This window comes from Pagrus pagrus (assembly GCF_965226575.1).
Source record: "Pagrus pagrus genome assembly, chromosome: 8".
Classification (NCBI taxonomy): domain Eukaryota; kingdom Metazoa; phylum Chordata; class Actinopteri; order Spariformes; family Sparidae; genus Pagrus; species Pagrus pagrus.
In genome coordinates this window covers 15,708,352-15,728,775 of record NC_140192.1, presented here as the reverse complement: position 1 = coordinate 15,728,775, position 20,424 = coordinate 15,708,352, and the positions used below count along the sequence as shown (strand labels likewise).

At 42.8% G+C, this 20,424-nt stretch overlaps 1 protein-coding gene across 4 annotated transcripts in view; it reads right to left on the bottom strand.

Moving 5' to 3' along the window:
- Positions 1-20,424, bottom strand: part of kank1a (KN motif and ankyrin repeat domains 1a) — a 54,745-nt gene that overhangs the window by 2,266 nt on the left and 32,055 nt on the right. For all 4 annotated transcript variants that reach the window (XM_084358813.1, XM_084358814.1, XM_084358816.1 and 1 more), the window contains exons 3-9: positions 9,121-11,775; positions 6,341-6,520; positions 3,224-3,332; positions 2,703-2,921; positions 2,009-2,096; positions 1,409-1,628; positions 231-373 (exon numbers count right to left, since the gene is read on the bottom strand). In XM_084358813.1, the coding sequence (XP_084214939.1) occupies positions 231-373; positions 1,409-1,628; positions 2,009-2,096; positions 2,703-2,921; positions 3,224-3,332; positions 6,341-6,520; positions 9,121-11,775 (3,614 nt within the window). The remainder of the gene's footprint in view (positions 1-230; positions 374-1,408; positions 1,629-2,008; positions 2,097-2,702; positions 2,922-3,223; positions 3,333-6,340; positions 6,521-9,120; positions 11,776-20,424) is intronic.

Here is a 20,424-nt window from a genome sequence, read left to right as displayed (position 1 = left end):
AATAAAATTAATTATAAATCTTTCAAATAATCACTGCAACGTCAGTCAGATGCGCTCCCACTTTGTGCCTCCTGCTATCTTTAACTTGCTTACTTTCTAAACAAAGAGTCCGTCCTTGATTTGTCACCACAACCTTCATTGCCCTGCTCATTGAAACCTTTATGTGTGGATGTGTGGTGTCTGTTGGTGCCCTGCCGCTGCCTTCTGACCCCTGACCTCCGGTCACTGACCTGGCTGGCTCGAGCGTTGACGTCGCCCTTGCTGAAGAGCTCCTCCACAATACGCATTTCCTTGGGTGTCTCCACTGCGGCCAGTGCGGCCAACATGATGGGTGTGTATCCCGCCTTGTTCTGCTGGTTCACGTTACACACATCTGAAACACACACGCACGCACACCCTGTTTAAAGCACTGCAGTAGCTTGAGGGACTATTTCTTCAATGTGGGTGGTCTTTCTGGTATGCGATGACTGTGATTGACTTGTCACCGCCGCTGCCTGTCAGTCAGCGACACACTAATGTACAAGGACTTGTGTCATTTCTCCTCCTTGACGAAAGTCCTGGGACTGTGATTCATTGTCCGAACCTTAAAAGAACTCATCCTTTACACTTTCTGCCAGCGGCCCTTTCAGACCTGAAGCCTTTCACAGAGACAAGACATCAGAGCCCGGATGGGAGAGAGGCGGGTATGAGGGTGGCTGCCCTGCCACTGAGGGGAGGGAGAGGTCTAAGGAACGGGGACGGTGTGAGGACAAAGGCTACAATGGGGACAGGGGGGTGGATGTGCTGTCAGAGAGCACAAGGACACAAAAGGCCGAGGAGACAAAAGGCTTTTAGAGCAGCGAGTGGCCGGGACCTCATCACAGTCTATTGAGCCTTCAGAGATCACGGCGTGGCAGTGGTGGAGGAAGTATTCAGATCCTTTACTTAAGAGTAAAAGTACTAATGCTACATGTGCATGTTATGTTTGAGAGTAAATTGCAACAATTTGCGACTCTGGATCACTCTGAATAGGTTAGGAGCTGCCAAACACAGACAGAAGAAAAGGAAGATCAGAGGAAATCAATGTACTTAGGTGTCTTTAAGTACGTTCTGCAGTAACCCGATATCTTAAAGAGGAAGATAAGGATGAAAAGAAGCAGGAGGAGGAGGAAGAGGTGCGTGCTGAGCAGTGTGGAGAGTTCAGGAACAGAAAAGCTTTTGCTGCCTGATGAGGTGGCGAGGCGAGGAATTGAAAAGATGATCTCAGGATTTTGATGGATTGGAGAGGCTTTTTTAAACATTTCAGAAACACCAGAAAACAGGGATCCATTTCAACCTAAACTCTGCATCCACATGAAGATGAAAGAACAGCTTTTTACAATGAATTTTCTTTCATGCTAACTTTTTGCTAACTCCTGCCGACTCTCACCTGCATCCAGCAGCTTCTTCACCACCTGAAAGTTGGAGTGCGACACGCTGTAGTGCAGCGCCGTGTTGCCGTTGCCGTCGGCCATGTTGACGATGTGGCGCAGGACGGCCGGCGAGACACCCCCGAAGGCCCCCAGGTAGTCCTCCACCATGGCCGCCATCGCCGCCTTCTGGCTGGACACACGAAACCACTCGTGCTGCACTGTGTTCAGACAAGCTCTCTGAGGAGGCAGGACGGGGAACTCGTAAGTGATTAATACACACAGCATCTGTGTAGTGTTAGCATGCAAGTCCATGCCCCAGTGTATATAGCAAAAATGTTAACTTAAGGTAACTTAAGAAAGTATTTTGCACAACACAGAACATCAATTTAAAAAAATCTAGTGAGTTGGTTTACAGTACAAATATTTAAAACCCAGCATTAACCAGTCACCATGTGGGAATTCATAATTTCTCAACATTTACTACAGGTGGTTGGTGACAGCCAGTCTAAGTCCAAGATATCTCTGTGTTGTATGTTGTTAAATGTTGCCTCCTCGTCTTTATGTAGAATAAAACAGCAGATTACAGGACTGAGCACAAAGGAGTATGATAAACTCACCACGTCTTTACTGCTCACAGCCTTCGTGTCACTGAGGTGAGTTTTGAGAACGTTGCACGCAGCCAGCATCTTCTCACTTAGCTCATACCTGTGGAGAGATCTGAAGTTATTATCTTAATATTACATTAACATTTCCATATTAAATAACATGTCAAATTATTATATTAAGTCCCAATAGCTACTTACAGAAAAAGAATAACTGTGACTTCAACTGGTTTTATCAACTTGTTCAGACACTACACATATAAACTCATACATCATTTATTGAACATTATTATTCAGCTACTCCTCTACTGCGTCTGAGGCGAGACGGAAGACAAAATTCCAGTTCTGGTTGGATAATAAAGTTTTATTCTATTCCAGTAACGGTCAGTAGTTTCCCTTTCACATACTCTTTTAGGATAACCACTGCTGCTGAGCTTCTAATCTTGCCAATTGATGTAGCATGGGTAGAAAGTGCATGCAGGTTGAAAAAAATAAATGTTTTCTATACACATGTTTAATTTCCTGCAAGGGTACACAGCAAGCATGTCTCCTGCTGGCTCTCTTGCTCTGACAGAACATATATCTAAACCCGATGTGTTCTTCTTAAAAGATATTTTAGGATGTGAATCTCTCTCATATGGCATTTAAACCCATTATTCAGTCAATTTATTTCAATTTAAAAATGTAATCGTCATTTTCTTCAACCCACCTCTCTCTCATCTCCTGCTTCTCTGAACTTTCCTCCTCGTCCTTCTTATCCACATCCTCGGCTCCCTCGGGCTGGAACTCCTCCCTGGTGCTCTTCCCCTCCACGTTCTTATATCCCTCCTTTCCTCCGTACTCCTTCTCCTCATCCTCTTCCTCTTCGTCCGACCCAGAGGAGCTGCTGTCCTCTGAGCTGGAGTCGTCGCTTGACGTAGTCTCATACCTGGGGGGTCACAAGGGGGCGACAAAAGCACAGGAACTTAAAGACGCGGTTGCAACACACTCAGGGTCTGGACCAGCCCGTGGATGTTAACAAGGGCACGTTTAAGAGCAGAGAACATCCTTGTAAATATAAAACAACAGCACCTTTAACCTCACTTAGGATACTTACAAACATTAACACAAGACAAACCATCTTACAGGTGTCTTCAAATGCAAAGTAAAAGATAATCTACTAAAATATTCATGATCATGATTAAATGCAAGTTCAAACACGAGAGCTTCTGAATATGTTTTCCGGCTCACCCTCCGTTCACCCCGACGAACTGCAGGTTCTTCTTGGTGCCGTTGGAGTCGGGTCGGCCATCTTTCTTCTTCATGATGGATTTCAGGGTGCTCTGGCTGCATGGCTGCCCTGAAGGAGAGGAAAGTGAACGCAGCAGAATCACTGAGACGAGAAGTTCGACAACCAAGTAAAAGTTTATCTGCAGTTTATGGATCATAAAAACAAGGCGGACTTTAAGTTTATTTTAGTTTTAGATTTGTTAATTGCTTCTTTAATGCTCTTAATGACGAGGCTTTTCAGACATCCTCTGATTTAGTTCAATCCTGTACCTAAAACATAAAATATTATTTTTGTTTTCATGCATTTCTAGATAGATATTTAACATAATTTTGAGAAAACCTTCCCTTGCTCTCTTCTCATTACAAAAGGCGGTGAGACCAACAATTCTCTGAAAAGTGGACTTTTCATTAGCTCAGAAAAAACGCTGGTTTTCAGCTTTGTGATGATGCACTTGACAACAAATGCAAGAGGATTTTTTAATAGTTTATTTAGCCGAAGAAGGAGGAGAATTTTCTCAACCCATGAAAGAACACTTCATCCTTCAGTTGATCACAAACGTTCAAATATAACATCACCATGTATAAACGTATTGCTGTGATGTGAATAATTGTAATCTGAAAAGTAACGTGTAGCTAAGCTGTCAGGCACATGTAATGGAGTACAACAGTGTAGAAGTTTATTGTTGCATAAGATGGAAATACTCAGCAGAAATATGTTGAATCTGTACTTAAGGAAAAGTTAAAGCCTGACCGATAAATCTATCAGCACAATATTATCAACCGATATTGGCCTTTCCAAGATGCATTGGCATCAGAGTATATGTTGCCCAAATTGCACACAAATGAAAACTTTTTTTGGTTTTGATTTAATTGAGATTAACGTTTATTGTTAAACTGTAAAATACGCTACCTGAGAAAAAGTGTGCATATAGGCCGATATATCTAAATGTTTCACTTCATAATATCGGTACTGGCATCGGCCCAAAAAATCGTGTATCCGTCAGGCTCCAGTAAAAGGTATTTAGTTACATTCAACCACTGCTGATAAGGCCTGAATGATGCACTAAAGCTCTCTGGCATGATCATGAGCTTTGGCAGAGAGGAAAGCAGCCGTTAAGTGTCCGTCTCATGTTCTTTCCAAAGAAATCTGTCAGCGAGACGCTGGAAGTTTCTCCAAACCCTGAAGTATCTCAGTCATTTTAAATATAGGCCTCCAAAACCAAAATACCAGCCGAGAGCCAGAACACTCAGCACATCTGCCAAGACTTGCCCTGATGGAGGGGCCTCTTTCACTGCTGCAGGGGACAGCTGAGAGAGAGAGTGTATAAATGTGTGTGTATGTGTGTGTGTGTGTGTGTGTGTGTGTGTGTGTGTGTGTGTGTGTGTGTGTGTGTGTGTGCGTGCGTGCGCGCGCGCTCATGTATCAACATGTATGCAGTTGCATATGTATACACTGACATGTGCACGCTCGGAAGCAACAGAGCCATCCAGCACGTTTCCTGTGTTTTGACAGGTGGGAGCGTTAGTGGCGATGACGATGTTTGAGTCCATGTTTTGCCTGTTGCCTGGTTTATATGAAGTACGTGTGAAACCTGTAAAAACAATGGCTTTTATCAGCAGCCATAATAAAAAATAACCATGAAATTCTGCTGCGATTTCGAACCCAACAGCAATATTATCACTTCACCACTGATGAAACTTATCAATTTTGTGTTTAAAGATTGCATTTTAGCAAGCCAACTATAACATTGTGTTCTGGTTAGATATCGCTCCTTTGCTACAAAACCTCCAGGTCAGTCAGTGTTTATTATTTTATGGATCATCAGCACCGAGGATTTAAAAAATCCAGCGGTGAGCAATTATACAATGAAGCAGAAGGACAATTATCATCAAGTGGCCAGAAAAACATCAGTTATCTGATCTTCATCCAACTGATCGTGTTTTTGACTGCTGAGGACCAGACTGAAGGCAAAAATCCTCCCAGAGAGGTGAAGATACATGTATAGGCCTTTTGAAATTTGATTGAGATTTGAAATCCTGCTGAATCAGATATCAAATAACAAATAAACACCTGTTCCTGGTGGACTGTAAATGTATTTTGCCAGCTGTGTTTGTCCATTCTGACTGTGATTAGGACACAGTGGTGTTCAAATGATGGTGTGGTTGCACCATTACATTTTTTGTTGTTGTCTGTGGCTCAAATATATCTAATGGTTATTGACGACCAGGAATTTGATGCAAAATATCAAATAAATTATTCCTTTATTTGGAAGACCTGTCCAATTACTTTCTGTCCTCTAAAGCTGAAGAACGTCATCTAATGATGCACTTCTAACTGTTGATCTCATGCTAACATTCAGCACGTTCACCCTGCAGTTTCATTTCAGATCTAATGTAAGGAATCACACTATCCCAGCAATTTCCTTCAACTAACTGTGGCTTTTACTCAGCTGCCTTTCTAATTTAAGGTTCGGGTAGGTAATGTGGGACAAAAACGAGGTTCTACAAGTTCTACAGACTGACAGGTAGCTTGTTGATTGGACAGTTTTGGCGAATATGCCAATTGCCAAAACTGTCAATTCAACAAGCCACCCGTGCACCTTTCTGATCCAACTCCGGTGATTGACATGCTACTGAAATATTTATGTTCTTTGGTGTCACAAGAGCTCGCAAAGAAATAAATTGGCCACATCTGAATAATGACTAACATGTAGAGATAGGACGAAAAGGAGGAGTCTTGTACGGTAATGATTGGGTGCCTATAGGATCACTGTCACACACTTTTCAATGGACTACATGAACTGACAAAATGCTCCTATTCAAGCTGCAACTCTTACTACACTGCTGATGTAAGAATAACAATCTACTGTAAACCTTGTTTAACTGAACTGACCCTGAAAAGCATCAGTCATGTTTCCTCTTTCTTAACATACTGGTTGACTCCATCATGGAGGTTCAGAAAGGATCAGGCGGTGTGCAAACATCAAAAAAAAAAAAAAAAAATGTGTGACACAACAAATAACAATGTGTGTACTGGTGGTGTTTTTTGTTTTGGCAGGTGTGTGAAGGCAACCGTACCATGTAGCGCTGTAGACATCTGCAGGTCCATACGGCTCTTCTGCTCCGCTGCACTGATCTGCTGCTGTACGGGTGTGTTGGCAGGTTTATCTGCAGGAGTCAGGCCTGATGAAGTCTTTTCCATCTGTGACCGCTCCGTCCGAACAGACAGCGACTGGCTGCAGAGCTGCTGACTGCTCTCTGAAGAAGGAGGAGAGGGTAGACCAAAGTCAGTGTCTAAGAGCACAGGTAGGGGAGAGGCAGGGCAGCTCGAATATGCAATTAACATTTCATGCCTTAATTTAAAAAAGGTACCACATGGAGTTTCTGTTCGAGGAAGGCGCTGTGCTGAAATGCTGGATGTTAGAATGAGCAGGACCCTGCACTGAGACGACTGACATGCATGTTACATCCACAGGGATGAGTCATTTTTCCATTTGAGGCCTTGAAAACCAGTTTTTTCTCAGAAGGGTTGTTACTGTGACTGACAGGACTTGACATTATCACAAAAGTTAATTTATGGTTATTTCACGTGCTCCAGATTTCCTCTGTTTGTGTTCTTGTTTCCTTCTTTTCTTACCGATTTGAACAGGGCCGTTTTCAGTTGCAAAAAGGTGATGTCATGCATTTCTATGCACCGATGACAGTTTAGCAAGAATCCAAATCTGATAATAGTTGTGGGTTTGTTTGAATGTTGTCCAGCCCTTGTCAAACCATAAAACACACATTCTGATGAAGCAGATTTGTTGATCGTTAAAGGGCAAATGCACCAATTAAAGTGTGTTTACAGGTTCTGGGGAGTACTACTGCATATGCGTAAAAAGTAATATAAAACCTTTTGTGGCTTTATAATACTGATAAAATGCCTCCAGAGATGTTATTCAGTGGCTGAGCTGCATTGTGGGTAATGTAGGCACCGGGTTTTGAAAAGCAGTCCACTGTCCTAGCACTGTACTCTTAAAATACACGATGGACAGTTTAAAAACAAATTAAAATACACCAGAACTAAAGATATCACTTTTTTTATTCCATACATTGTTCTTCTGTTGATTTTTTCAAATCAAGATCCATGCACTTTTACCTGAGAAATTAATAAATAATTGTTGAAAAACGCAATGTGAAAGAAAACATTCCTGGATCTGTCCCTTTACTGGATCTACACCAAGAGTTAATGGGGTCTATTCTGGGCCGAGACCCATCCTCCATCAAAGTTTCATACAAATCCATTCAGTTGTTTTTACGTAATCCTGAAAAACAACACAACAAAACACCTCCTTGGCAGCAGCAATAAAATGACAATAAAATGAAAATACAACCACCTTCACCTGGAGAAACCTTATTTGACACAGAAATTCAACTTCACCCACTGCTATCAAGGTCTTAGCAGACACTTTTTAGTAGATGCTCCTACTTATAAATCATACTGACATCAGTTACGTGAACAGGAACTACATCTGGCGAGTAACTCGACATTCCAAAAGAGGCCAGCAACTGACCAGAAACAAGCTTGCACACAACCCAGACAATCACCCTGCATTCATGTGCCAGCCAGCATGAATGCATGTTATGTAACTCAGAAGGAGCCATGAATCAGCATCCACAGTGAGGTGTTAGTGAAGGCAGGGCGGCCCGCAAAAAACAACAAGTGGCCGATTGGTGCGACGAAATGAGCTCATTGTTGGTTCATGTCCAAAGCCCCCGCCGCATTTTTCAGGGTCAGAGATAACTTTGGCCTGTCCGATCCTATCAGGATTCTCTTTAAACAGTGTGTGAATGGTACACACACACACACACACACACACACACACACACACACACACACACACACACACACACACACACACACACACACACACACACACACACACACACACACACACACACACACACACACACACACACACACACACACACACACAAGATCCTCTAAGTACAACTGAAACTGCTGGCATTCAGTCCTTAACTACATCTTACTTTGTCACTACATTATCTCTATATAGTCACTACAGCAGCTTTATTATCCACTGACTAGCTCTGCTAAACTGCAGTGAATTTATTCTACATTTCACAAAATGTCTGACAAATTAAAAGAAAAGTTTAAGGTGTCATCTTTCAAATCCAAACACATTAAATACCTATAATAGTGTGAAAAACCTGCTGAATTTTATAGAACAAAACATTCAAATTTACATCTCTTAATGTATATCTTGTACCATAATTCCTGCTGAATGTTGTTCCTCCACTCCACTGTAAATGTCAGTTTTTTCCCCCCAGTAATTGAAATAAATTAACTTAATTCCTAATCCAATGGGTCATCGTCTCCATTTTGTAAATTGTAAGCAAAGCAGAGAGACTCTACAGGGAAACATTAAGAGCTGCAACTCTTAAAACTCTAAAGAGGTACTTCTGGTAAGAGGGTAATTTGAGTATTTGCTCTGGTCCAAGAGAGAATGTGCACTGAAATGTAACAACACCAATACATTTGATTTATAACTACTCTTCTTTTAAAAAATGTTGTAATTGTGTAACAAGAGACTTGCTTAATCTATTGTGCAACAATGGAAGAGACAAAAGAAAATAAATCTCTACAATGTCGCCTTCAGCACTAAATACATGACTGTTTTCTATTTTGCTTGAGCAAGGCGTTGTGTGTGTGTGTGTACATTTTCTTTTGTCTGCCCTTGATACTATGCTTTGATTACCTGGGATGACTTTCAGCCAATTATCATAAGTACCAATTATGGTTTTTTCCAACACTTGTGAGCATGTGGAGTCATTAGCATCCTCAGTAAAGCTCTCACCTTTGTTTATGCTCACAGACTCTGACTGCAGCTTGAGGATGTCCTCAGCGCTTCCGTACTTCATGACCGAGTTGATGGACGACAGCGTGCTGACCAGCTGACTATTGATGGATCCAAACTGAGACTGGGGCTGACCAAAAGCATCTGCAAGCTCGCTATAGTTCTCTGCTAGCAGCATTTGTTGCTCCTGCAGCAGCTTCTGCACCCTCTCGATGTAATGGTCCAGTCCGGCACCCCCCTGGGCCTGAGCTTGCAGTGGTGCAGCCTCAGTCTCAACTTCCACAGTCTCTTTGCTGCTGCTTGTGACAGATTCAGTTGGCTGGGACGGGCCGCATGCTATGTTCCTGGTTTTAAGGCCTACCAGGAAGTTCTCATGGATGCTAACTGGTCCCACCCCACATTCTTTGGTTTTAGTAGAGCTTGATTTGCCAAGGAATGACTCCACATCTGTGGTGGTTCCAACAGCAATTGAACGCGTCTTTGCTGTTGAGTGATCTTTGACAAGTCCTTCCCCAGCAGCGACCGTCCTTGTTTCAGTAACAGCCGTGTTGGTTTGCTTATCACAGGTGACCAACATCATATCAGTGAAAGAGTCAGTCAGGACAGCTGTTTTTGTGTTGGTGGATTTGCTAGCAACATTTATCTCAGTATTGGTCTGCTGAGTTGCTGACTCAGGAACAGCCATGACACCAGAGTCCACTTTGCTGACAAAATCTGGGTCAGTTCCTTGTGACACCAGCGTCTTGATTGGACTAACGATCACATCCACTGAACAATCTCCACACCCAATTGATCTCGACTCTTTGCTCAACTCCGTCATGGGTTTGCAGAGAGCCAAGCTGTCTACCGATTCCTCCGTGTTAACTCCCACTTCACAAACATTCAGCTCCATGCCTACCTGCTGGTGGCACATCTCCACGCGTCTCCCTACACACTGGTCTTTTACCTCCACACGCTCATGCACCACCCACCGGTCCATAGGGATCTCTGGGCCTGTGGCAACACTCTGCACACTGGGTTGGCAGGATACTCCTATAGTGTGGCTTTGTAGAGTTTTAGCTGTGTTAGCATGGCTGAACTCCAGGTGGTCACCCACTCCCTGGTTGCGCATCTGGACTTTGGCCTCCACACAGGCGTTGTACATCTCAGGCCTGGCCATCGAACCTTTGTCCGCTTTTTTCTTGTTTGACCCACCGGCCGCTTGGAGCTCCAGTTTAAGCTTTCCCATCTCTATTTCATGAGTACTTTCTTTGAGCTGCACCTCCAAGCGGTAGATCTTCTCCTTCAGTGCCTCGATGGTCTGTTGCTGGAGCTCAATCTCTTTCTCAGCTTCAGTGGCCATGCCCAGCATGGCCTCGGTCACACCAACCGCAGCGCTGCGCATTTCCTGCCGCCCTGTCCATACTCCCACATCCCGGAAACAATGTTCAGTTGTCAACTTCCTCTGCGTGACAGGAAGGTTGTTCATGTTTTCATCAGTAACTATGCCTATGGACTTTTGGTTGGCCTGGTTATGCGTGACCTTACGAGGCTGAGCTTCACTTGCATTATTGTCCAGGGTCGTCTTCTCCAGAGCTTGGACCTCAGCAGCTAGACGTCTGAACTCCTCCAGCCGCTGAGCATTCTGTTCCTGCGCTTCGGGCTCCATAATGTGCAGCTCAGTTTCCTTTTGGATGGGGCCTGGGTTCTCCATTTGGTCAGCGCTGCCTACACTGTAGGAGCGCTTGCGGAAGCCACCAGGCCCTTGATTTTTGGACTGAGCAGCCAACTGTCTTTTCTCTTCCTGAAGAACAGCAATCTTAACCTGTAAGATAGGAATGGTTTTCACCTGCTCCTCTAGCTCTTTCAGCCTTTTGAGAGCCACAACCATCTGCTCCCGAATTTGGTGAAGGTGTAACGGGCTGACATTTGTCACAGGCGTGGCCATACCAGAGCTCATGGGGCTGTGGCGGATGGAACTGCCCATCGATGGCGGGTAGTAGGGGTTATACTCTCCATTGGGGAGGTGACCGTTGATAAGGAGAGGCTGATGGGTGGTGGGAGAAATCTGGCTTGCGGCCACGGAGCCTGAGTAAGAGGACAACGAGCTAGTGGAGCCCATGCCGCCAAAGCTGGCGAGACGGCGGCGGGGCATCGGAGGCTCGCTGTGTGGCTGCATGAGCAGACGCTCCTGTTCCAGCCGAAGACGCGTCTCCATCAGGGTCCTCTCCACTTGGGGGTTGTGACGAGGGGCAAACCTTGGCGAAGGAGGTGGCAGGAGCTGTTTCTGCTCTGTGATGTTAAAGTAGGATTGTTGCAGGGGGACTTCACCGGTTGCTCTGGAGAGGGTTGGGGTCAGCGGTGCAGAGACCTGGGGCCTGGAGTTGAAGAAGACTGGGGACTGCTTGTCGTCGCTGTTGGAGGAGGACAGGGAGTCTGTGGAGGTCCATTCAGCCTGAGTGCTGCCCCCGCCAGTGCTGCCCCGAGGCACGGACAAGGGTTTGGCCACTTTAGGCTTCCTCTGGATACTCAGCTTCTTAATAGTGTTGCCCCGCTCGATGTCGTCGACATATTTGAGGAAGTCCAGGTCTAGCTGATAACCATAGGGCGTTTCAACATAGTAGGGAGCCACAGAGTCCTTCTCGTCTTCTGTGCTTGGGCATCTTTGTCCTTTTTCTGAAATAGAGACCACAAGAACATAATATTAGTTAAGTGTTCTGATTTTAGTTTTGTTAATACCAAAAAATGTGCAGCATAATGATTTTTCGTGGCATGTCTGTAACTTTAAAAAAAACAGAGGATGTATTTTTTTGTCTGAAGTGACCCTTTTGGAGCCTCTCAAACAGCCAGTGTCAGTTAAGGTGTTGAGTGTTTCCTCGGCCACTGACAATAAGCATAATTTGACAGCACAAGTACAAACATGTCTCAAGTTTCCCACCTCTCTGCTGGAAAAGAGTGAGTGAGTGATAATCATTTTGGCAAGGGGTGGTTTAAGTCAGCCCAAAACTATGTGAGATCCGAGATGAACTATGCGAAGCCAACACAAAAAACAAGTGGCATGGTAAAGAATAAAAACAAATGTTTGTTATTTAGCCTGGTGAGATTTTTGGAAATCAAAATGTACAAGTAAGACAGATATCTTGAGAGATATCTTTATCTTGAGACAGGTAAACAGGCTGCTGTTTACAAAGCTTGGATAAGAGAAGAGCCAAATGGGTCATTGACTCAGAAAAACAGACAATGTCAATATTTTCTAGTCCAAAATCCATCCCTCATGTCAACGTAGACTTTTTACAGACACAAATGAACCATAAACTATCAAATTTTGTGCAGATAGCTGATGACAGAAATAAAAAAAACAAGCTGCAATAAATTTGTTAAGTTTAGACACTTTGTACAAATCAATCAAAGCTGCTTAAATCAAAGTCCAAACTCCACACATCCAGTTGAAAATGGGTCTTTAGAGCTATTCAGCTTTCGAAGGCCATGAGGACTCCACTACAGTCACACTGTGTCGGCTAAATACAGCGTCTTGTTCTTGGTATGCCTGGAACTCTCGCCGACTAAAGCAAACACAGGCTTGAAATAAACAGCCCTGCTCTTCCTTTCCAGTCCACCCAGCTCCGGCAACGTCTCCCGTCAATCCTTTCCATTCAGCTCAAACAGAGGAGGGAATTACAAGGCTAAGCCTGCTGCTAAAACCTCACCACCTTGTCGTTCAAGCTTCACTCACCTCACACCAACAGCACTCTCTCCATATTTCACTTTTTCCTCTTCACTCCTTCTCCCTGCTGGCTGTTTCAGAGGACAGGATAACTGTACTGAGATCAGGCTGTTTGAGCTACAGGACTGCTGTTTCTCTTCACTCTGTGCACTCTTTCTCAATCCTCTCTCCATAGGGGGAAAAAAAGTTCCACTATTGGTGTAAACTAAGCACAGCACTGCTCTGGCGCACTATTGGACAGCTGCTTCGGCCAATCCTGTGGGGCTCTGAGCCCAGCTCTTCCCTACCCAAATAAGAGTCCTGTTATTCATTGGAGGGGAGGTGAACTCCTGACAATAACAGCCTGCTGTTGAGACGAATAGCTCAGCTACTGTTCATGTCAAACTTTTCTAGTGTGGTTTATACTTCGGTGAAACTTTGCAGCACAGGCTATTTCCAAATACAGTGTTATTTACAAGTCAATGCAGACTTTCCCTGTATTAAGGACAGTTCATGTGGCATTGATACAGCTGACCATTAGTTTTTAGCAGTAATCTTAAATTGTATCTGCGGACAGGCTGAAACTGGCTATTACTATACTATTTCTATCATTTAATCAATGGCTCCATTGATTGTTTTGTTGTTAAGGCCATAAAAAGGTCAGAGAATAGTATAAATTTTTTATTTATTTTTTGTCCAACCATCTCTTCAAAACCCGAAAGGTGTCGATTTCCTTAAATTAATTAATTAAGTAAAATAAGTTTTAAAAAAAAGTTTGTTCCCTTTGTTTTTAGAAAGTAAACTTAAATTTTTCATCATGCATTTCACCAAGCCTACCTTTTAGACAAAGCCCGGGCTGTGTTTTCTTATGAACTGCCCTCAAATAAGCACGATATCCTGTTTTTATTGTCTGGTATAAATAATCTCGGTGGGGCAGCACAGTCACGGTCTTGTGCTGTCTGGTTTTGACGACTCTCGCTGGCACGAGTTACTGTGAGCTGACCAACCATGTCACACACACGCACACAGACACACACTGTCACACACAGGAGTGACAGGCTGCCCTCTGGTACGGCAGAGACCCCGAACAGCTGAGCGATGACCTCATCAACACGAGACAACTGAAGGGGTCACGCTCCAGCAACAGGGAGCCAACAGTGACACTGAGTGCCCGGGAGTCTGCTCCAGTTATCAGCAGCTGTTACATTGTCAATTTGACAGGGATTACACAACAGTTAGCCAGCCAGCAGTGAGAGGCAGCACACTAAAGTACAGCTCTTTTCACTGCTCTTAAAATGTGGTTATCATTTGTAGCCGAATATGAGATGCAGTATTTTCTTCTTCTGCAATCAACTCTCCTAAAACTGTTTGCACAACCAGTGATTGGAGAGGTTTCAGGGTATCACTTCATCTACAAAAAATGTGCCAAACAAGTTCCCTCAAATTGAGCTCCACCAACATGACTAAACACTGCGAGTATTTAAGGAACTTTCAAGGGACCTCCGCCTCGCCTTAGTTTATTAAGCTGTAACTTCAAAATGTCCTTCATAAACTCTCTCAGTTAAGCTTCAACACACCACTCCTCTCTCACAACCAAGGGCGTTAATAAATTGAAGAGATGAGCTGTGCTCTTGGGGTGCAATAACATACTTTTTAGCACAACACCTCCTGAAACAAATATGTGACAACATGCAACACAGATGAAAAACGCATCACAAATTTTGGTCACCAGCTTACGTTTTCTACACATTTAATCTCAGGATATTGGGATAAAACAAGCAACATGACAACCTATGGAGCATCTCTGACGCCTCGTGTAGTACTAAAGTAGTAGTGACTGTAGTCTTTTGCATTTCGCACTGTAAGAAATTATTTTTGGAATAGCAGTACTACCAACTGGAAATTCATTTTGCATATTTTATGCCAAATGGAGCATTCAGACCAAACGCGAGAACAATTATTTGCAAGTCTAGACCACATGCAAAGTCAATGAAAAGACGCTGTGTTGTGACAGCCTATCACATTGATATCATTACATTAAGGTTTCTGATGTGCAGACATTCACGAACAGGAACGGAGGGGAGAATAATCGTGGCCATTGATGAGTTTATCTCTAAGTGTGCCAACTGTCATTATAACCAAACTGAAATCAATGTCACACAAAACACACAACTACATAAACCGTTACCTTTTTTGGTCCACAAGATTCAAGGAAATTGACCAACAGAGGCTTTTTAAAACCTAAAACGTTATGCAAGTGCCAAGTCAACAACTTAAAAATAGCACTGAGAGCTTGGCACACAGCTTCCCAACTGTGCCCTGCTTTCCTCAGCTGGGATATCAACATATTTCAGCCCAATTATCCAACATTAGCTGTAGATTCAGTCCAACAACATATTCTGCTCTGAAGTGATCACAGAGAAAATGTTGCTGTTAAAAGTTCTCACTCAAATGTTTCCAGGAGCTACTTGCTAGATGATTTCCAGGCCAGAGGCTCTAACAGAAACCATGTGCTGACTGAACACAGTTGATCTCTAAATTAACGCAAATACATTGATATCCAGAAGAGCCACAGTCTAATTACTCACACTTCACTTTGTAGCTAAATTCACCGACATACACTGATGTGACACCAGTGGGTCACACGTTTTAGCCATTTCCAGTTTAACTGACATGTGCTCTGCATAAAAACCCTTAAAATGCATCCAAGTTTTGGGGCTTCTCGACCTCTCATTACTTGAGAAATAAAGGTGTTTTTTTTGCTTTTTGTACATTTTCTGGCACCATTATTAATCAATCTGCTGCTTCTGAAATCTTTTCAGTGACTTTCAGTCCATGAACTCGCTCCCTGCGTTTGCTCTTAAAATATTGCGCTGAAGGCCACCTCAGGCCTTGATGTTAATCTGTGAGGGAAAATATACAAGCAGGGCTTGGCTTATTTTAAACTGGCTCTGTAAAAGTTTAAACATAGAGCTGACAAAAGCCATTTAACATTCACAGTGTCCTCAGAGACAGAATAAATTAGGCTACGGGTCTAAATCTGTCTGCCAGTTGTTTGTTATTCAACGGCCGCAAGAGAAATCTGTTGGTGTGAAATCACTGGTTTAAAACTTGATCTTGGCACAATTATCATTATCACAGATTATAATGTACTGATGGCCATCGTCATTTAGTGTAATAAGGTGGAATTAGATAATTATTTTAAATGTAGATTTCTTTTAATTCTTTTTTTAAATTCACATTCTGTTGTTGATTTTATCAGTTTTAAATTATTTTCAGCTAAAATTCTCACATAATGCACCTTAAAATGATTATTAATTAATTAATTATTCTACTCTACCAGCACTTTGAGAAAGTCATATTTCAAATGTGCGCAAGTAAGTAACTATGCTATAGTTAATCTGCTGTGTTTTATAAGTCAAACTATCCCTGTAAACTTGAATAAAATGAGTGGAGAAAGGTAACAAACAGATGCCTCCATACAGAACACAAGCAGTCCGTGTGGGAAATAAGCACAAAATTCATGTGAGTTGTATGTTATGACCTTCACAGTCACAGAGATCAAATAAGGTGAACACCTGTGGGACATTTTGGATCAACTCTCCACCACCAGTTGACGATGAGGAAATATCTCTTAGAGGGAGGGTGATGAAGTCGTTGTGGAGGCTTGTGGTGGCTCAACAACTTAGTGAGACACTTTCTGGTCACATGCTGCTTTTTGCCTCATTTTCATTTTGACAGAAAACTTATCACAACATTAAATAGTGAGAGACTGCACCTCTGAGCAGCGATCGTCAACAGATGTTACCTCACATGAACAAACGGTAGAGTTGTACTGGTCTCACACACACAGCTGCATAGTGGAATAATACAGTGCAGTACTCATACTCCCTGTGCATTATACTGAGTGAGAGCAAAGCATGATGCAAGTGCCTGGGTGGAGGGGACTCTAGTGGTCCGACACACACACACACACACACACACAAACACACACACATGCAGTGCCTGGTATTTCCTGGCTCTGACTGTGAGCTCTATACGCCTAATTACTCATAAGAAAAGTAGAGCAAACGTTTGATCAACACCTCATACTGCTGCAGCTCAACACCAGGAACAGCGAGACACATCCGTTCACATAAAAACCAGGAAACAAAACAAAAAAAAACAATAAGTACATTAAAGCTGCACATTCCTGCCCTTTTCAAATTGAACACAGGCAGGACAGACGGAGCAGAGCCCCTGACTGTGATCTATTAGCCTCTTCTAGAGACTCACAGGGCCATGCCAGACTCTGCTGCCAAATTCAACAACTTAACTCTGTACATGATGATGCAGACTGGAGGAAATGTTTGGGCTTCCTCTGCAAACATTGAGGCAGTTCGAAAAACTTTGCCCATCTGGGCATTTTCTCATAGATGGTCAAGCAAAACAATCAGGCATGTGAGTGTTCAGGCTGGAAAAAAAATAATACCACGATTAAAGAAACCACACAACACTAAAGAAAAGGTGAAGATTATACACTAGATGTTCCACACAATGTGTGGCTATTCTTTCAGTTTTATAGGATGTTTTGGGGTTGTTTTAGTCATTTTGAAATGAATGTGATTAACAGCGAGATGAGGTGTGTCTGTCGTTTGGTTTCAATGATGACTGTGCTGTTTTTATGAGTGGCAGTCCCTCAACTTCAAAACTCTCATTTGTTTAATCTGTACAAAAACCAAAAGACTCCAGAGAAAGGCAAGCAGTTCTCCTCATTTCCAATCTTTATGTTAAGCTAAGCTGAGCTAATCGATTGTTTCATGCAAACATCATACAAGCTGTTGGTCTTTTGTTCCTCCAATTTCATGGCAAATAAATCAGCCTCCATCTTAAGAACGGCTGCCATTGTTTGTTTGCAGAGTGTATGCAAAACCAAAATCAAAATATTTTTTAATTAACGTTGTTTATCAGACAGACAGTCTGGTCGGTGTGCTCTTCTATCAAGTAATAAAATGTTTTATGTCGTGCACAATGTTGGATTTAATTTGCCTCACTACATTACATCTCTTGCTCCGACTGTACTGTACATGTATTTATTCATCACTGACGCTGAAATAACCCACTGTTCAGCTCTACTGGCTGCAGAAGGAACCTTTCAAATCCTGACAATGAATGGATTAATGCACACTGAGATACAGTCCACATCCATTCATCAAACGCTGTTGTGTAAAGACACCAAGTGTCCGGAGCCATCTGGAGCAGTGAATAAAACAATTATCCTGTTTAGTTCACAAAGTCACAGCACCCTGCCCCTTTGGCACAAGTTATTATAAGCTCACACGAACACACAAACAACAATAGGAAAGTGACTAATGGGGCACAGTAAGAAAACAGTACCACAGGGCATTTCAAGTGGCAGCTGGGTCTGAAACAAAACCACTTCGGTGGGTTTGAATGAGCTGCAGGGGGGCTCGACCCATCGGCCCGACTCTGACCGCTGCTCACTGGGTTTTCTGTCCACAACAGACTGGCGGCATTCAAGTCAGGCCAAAGCCATCATGGTCTCCTCTGAGCCATGACTCAGCCGCTGAGGGGCATTTATTTCAGACAAACCAGGGCTTCACTGCACGAGCCAGTGCTGTGGTATTTCTCTTTAAATGTTGATTCAGCAGCAAGATCGTCATCATCTGTAATCGTCTCGCCAAAATCTCACATTATGAGGGATATCAGCATAATGATCACCGATACTTATGATGCATCAGTGACCTTTAAATCAATTTGTCTCTGACTATGTCTACTTAAAGTAACAAAGTATTGAGGACCACATTCAGTAACAATTTCAGAAATATTATTCTATAGCACAAGTCGTGCAGCTGACTGTAGTGAATATTACTCAACTTAAATCGGGACCAGCTGAGGTTTATTTGAAATATGTTCTCAATGCTTTGTTGCTCAATACACTGAGGCGTTCCACATCCCACATTTGGAAGTTATTTCATCTGATCCGATTGCACAAACTGGAAGGAAACTGTATCGTTTTGTATGGAGGCTCAAACCACCTATAATCATGTGTGTAACCAAAAAAAAAGAGCTTCTCCCCCTCTCCTCCTCCTCCACCTCCTCCTGTCCCCTGACATTAACATAATGGTTCTGACTTTGCATGTTCGTTCATAGCATGTACACTGTTAACAGAGTAGATATCAGTATCTGTTTAGCTATTCCTCATGATACTAGCCAACCACCTGATCAACAACTTTGAGGGAATATTGCTCATTTTGGAGCACTTGCTTCCACACTGGAGCACTATAGGTTAAGTTTCGCTGTCTTCTTGAAATTATTTCGGTGCAGCAGGTGACCACATTGGCATGTTAACTGCCAACACTGTGGAGAAGCTATTTTTACAGTTTGCAGAGGGAGGAGGTTCGCAGTGTGAGCGTAGCATTCCTCAGCATTTTTTACATTCTGTAGAAGTAGACAATAAAAGCACTCTCACTTTGAAGTGAATCCACTAGATCTGCATACTAAAAAAATAAAATAAGGTATCATCTCCCAGAGTCATATAGCTGTGGCAGAGAGACGCTGAAGACGGCGTGCGAGCGTCCTGAAAGCATCTGCACAGCATGCTGTGCATTCCTGGGGGGATTTGGAAGTAAGAAGCTTCACTCTCTCCTGTTAGTCTGGTCAGGAATGTGAGCCGTCTGCAGGTGTGTGTTCAGCTCTACGCCTTGGCTGACAGCGTTTATTTCACACTGAAGCGTGGAAATCTTCTCTACATGTGCGCTGTGTGAACGCACACAAACCTCAGTGTGTTTCAGAAGCATCAGAGATGCAGAAATAACTCACAGAGGAGCGAATTAGTGTGTGCAACGTGATTTTTTTTATGTCCACTGTAAGCCAATGTTTAACATTCCTGCAAGTATGTGGGACTTCCATGAATAGAATATGTAAACAAATACACAGCAAAGGTAAAACATGCTTAAGAAATGTTTTTCTTTGTACAATTTGAATCCAATTCTGCTGAATTAAGTTGGACTATTATATTGATTAAAATGATTAAGTTAAACTAAAAGATACAACACAAGCAATATTTTTTGTTGTTTATTGACATATTAAGTGCTGCCTCAACACTCAAAGCAACATTATGTAACTATTTTACCTTAAAATAACTATCTGATAAAACAAATCATTTTATTGTTACAGTGACTTGTCTGTCTCAGCCACTCTGCCCTCTGATTCCCTTGTTTCATCGCTATGTAACTTCAGTAAGAGGGTAGCATCACAGTGCGTAGTTCGTTGAGCAAATTTCCAATGCTGCACGGCAAAACAATTGCCTCAGCATGCATGTCAACATCAAGACAACATTGTTATGACGTGCTGAGTTTTGTTTGTAGTTAGCACATAACGTTTCATTACATCTGACACATTGTTACAGAAAGTCGGGAGTTGGATTTACGACAGTTGTGTTGCTCTCTGAAACTGTGGGGGCGCTAAATCACACAAATACGAATGACTAAATAATGTTGTTTTAATGTATTTAAAAGCCGAGATGTTTGATTTTTGTCTAATGTGATTAATTGCTGTTGGTGTTTGGTGTGACAGACTGATGTGATGCAGGAGCTGAGCAGTTAAATATACAGGCCTGA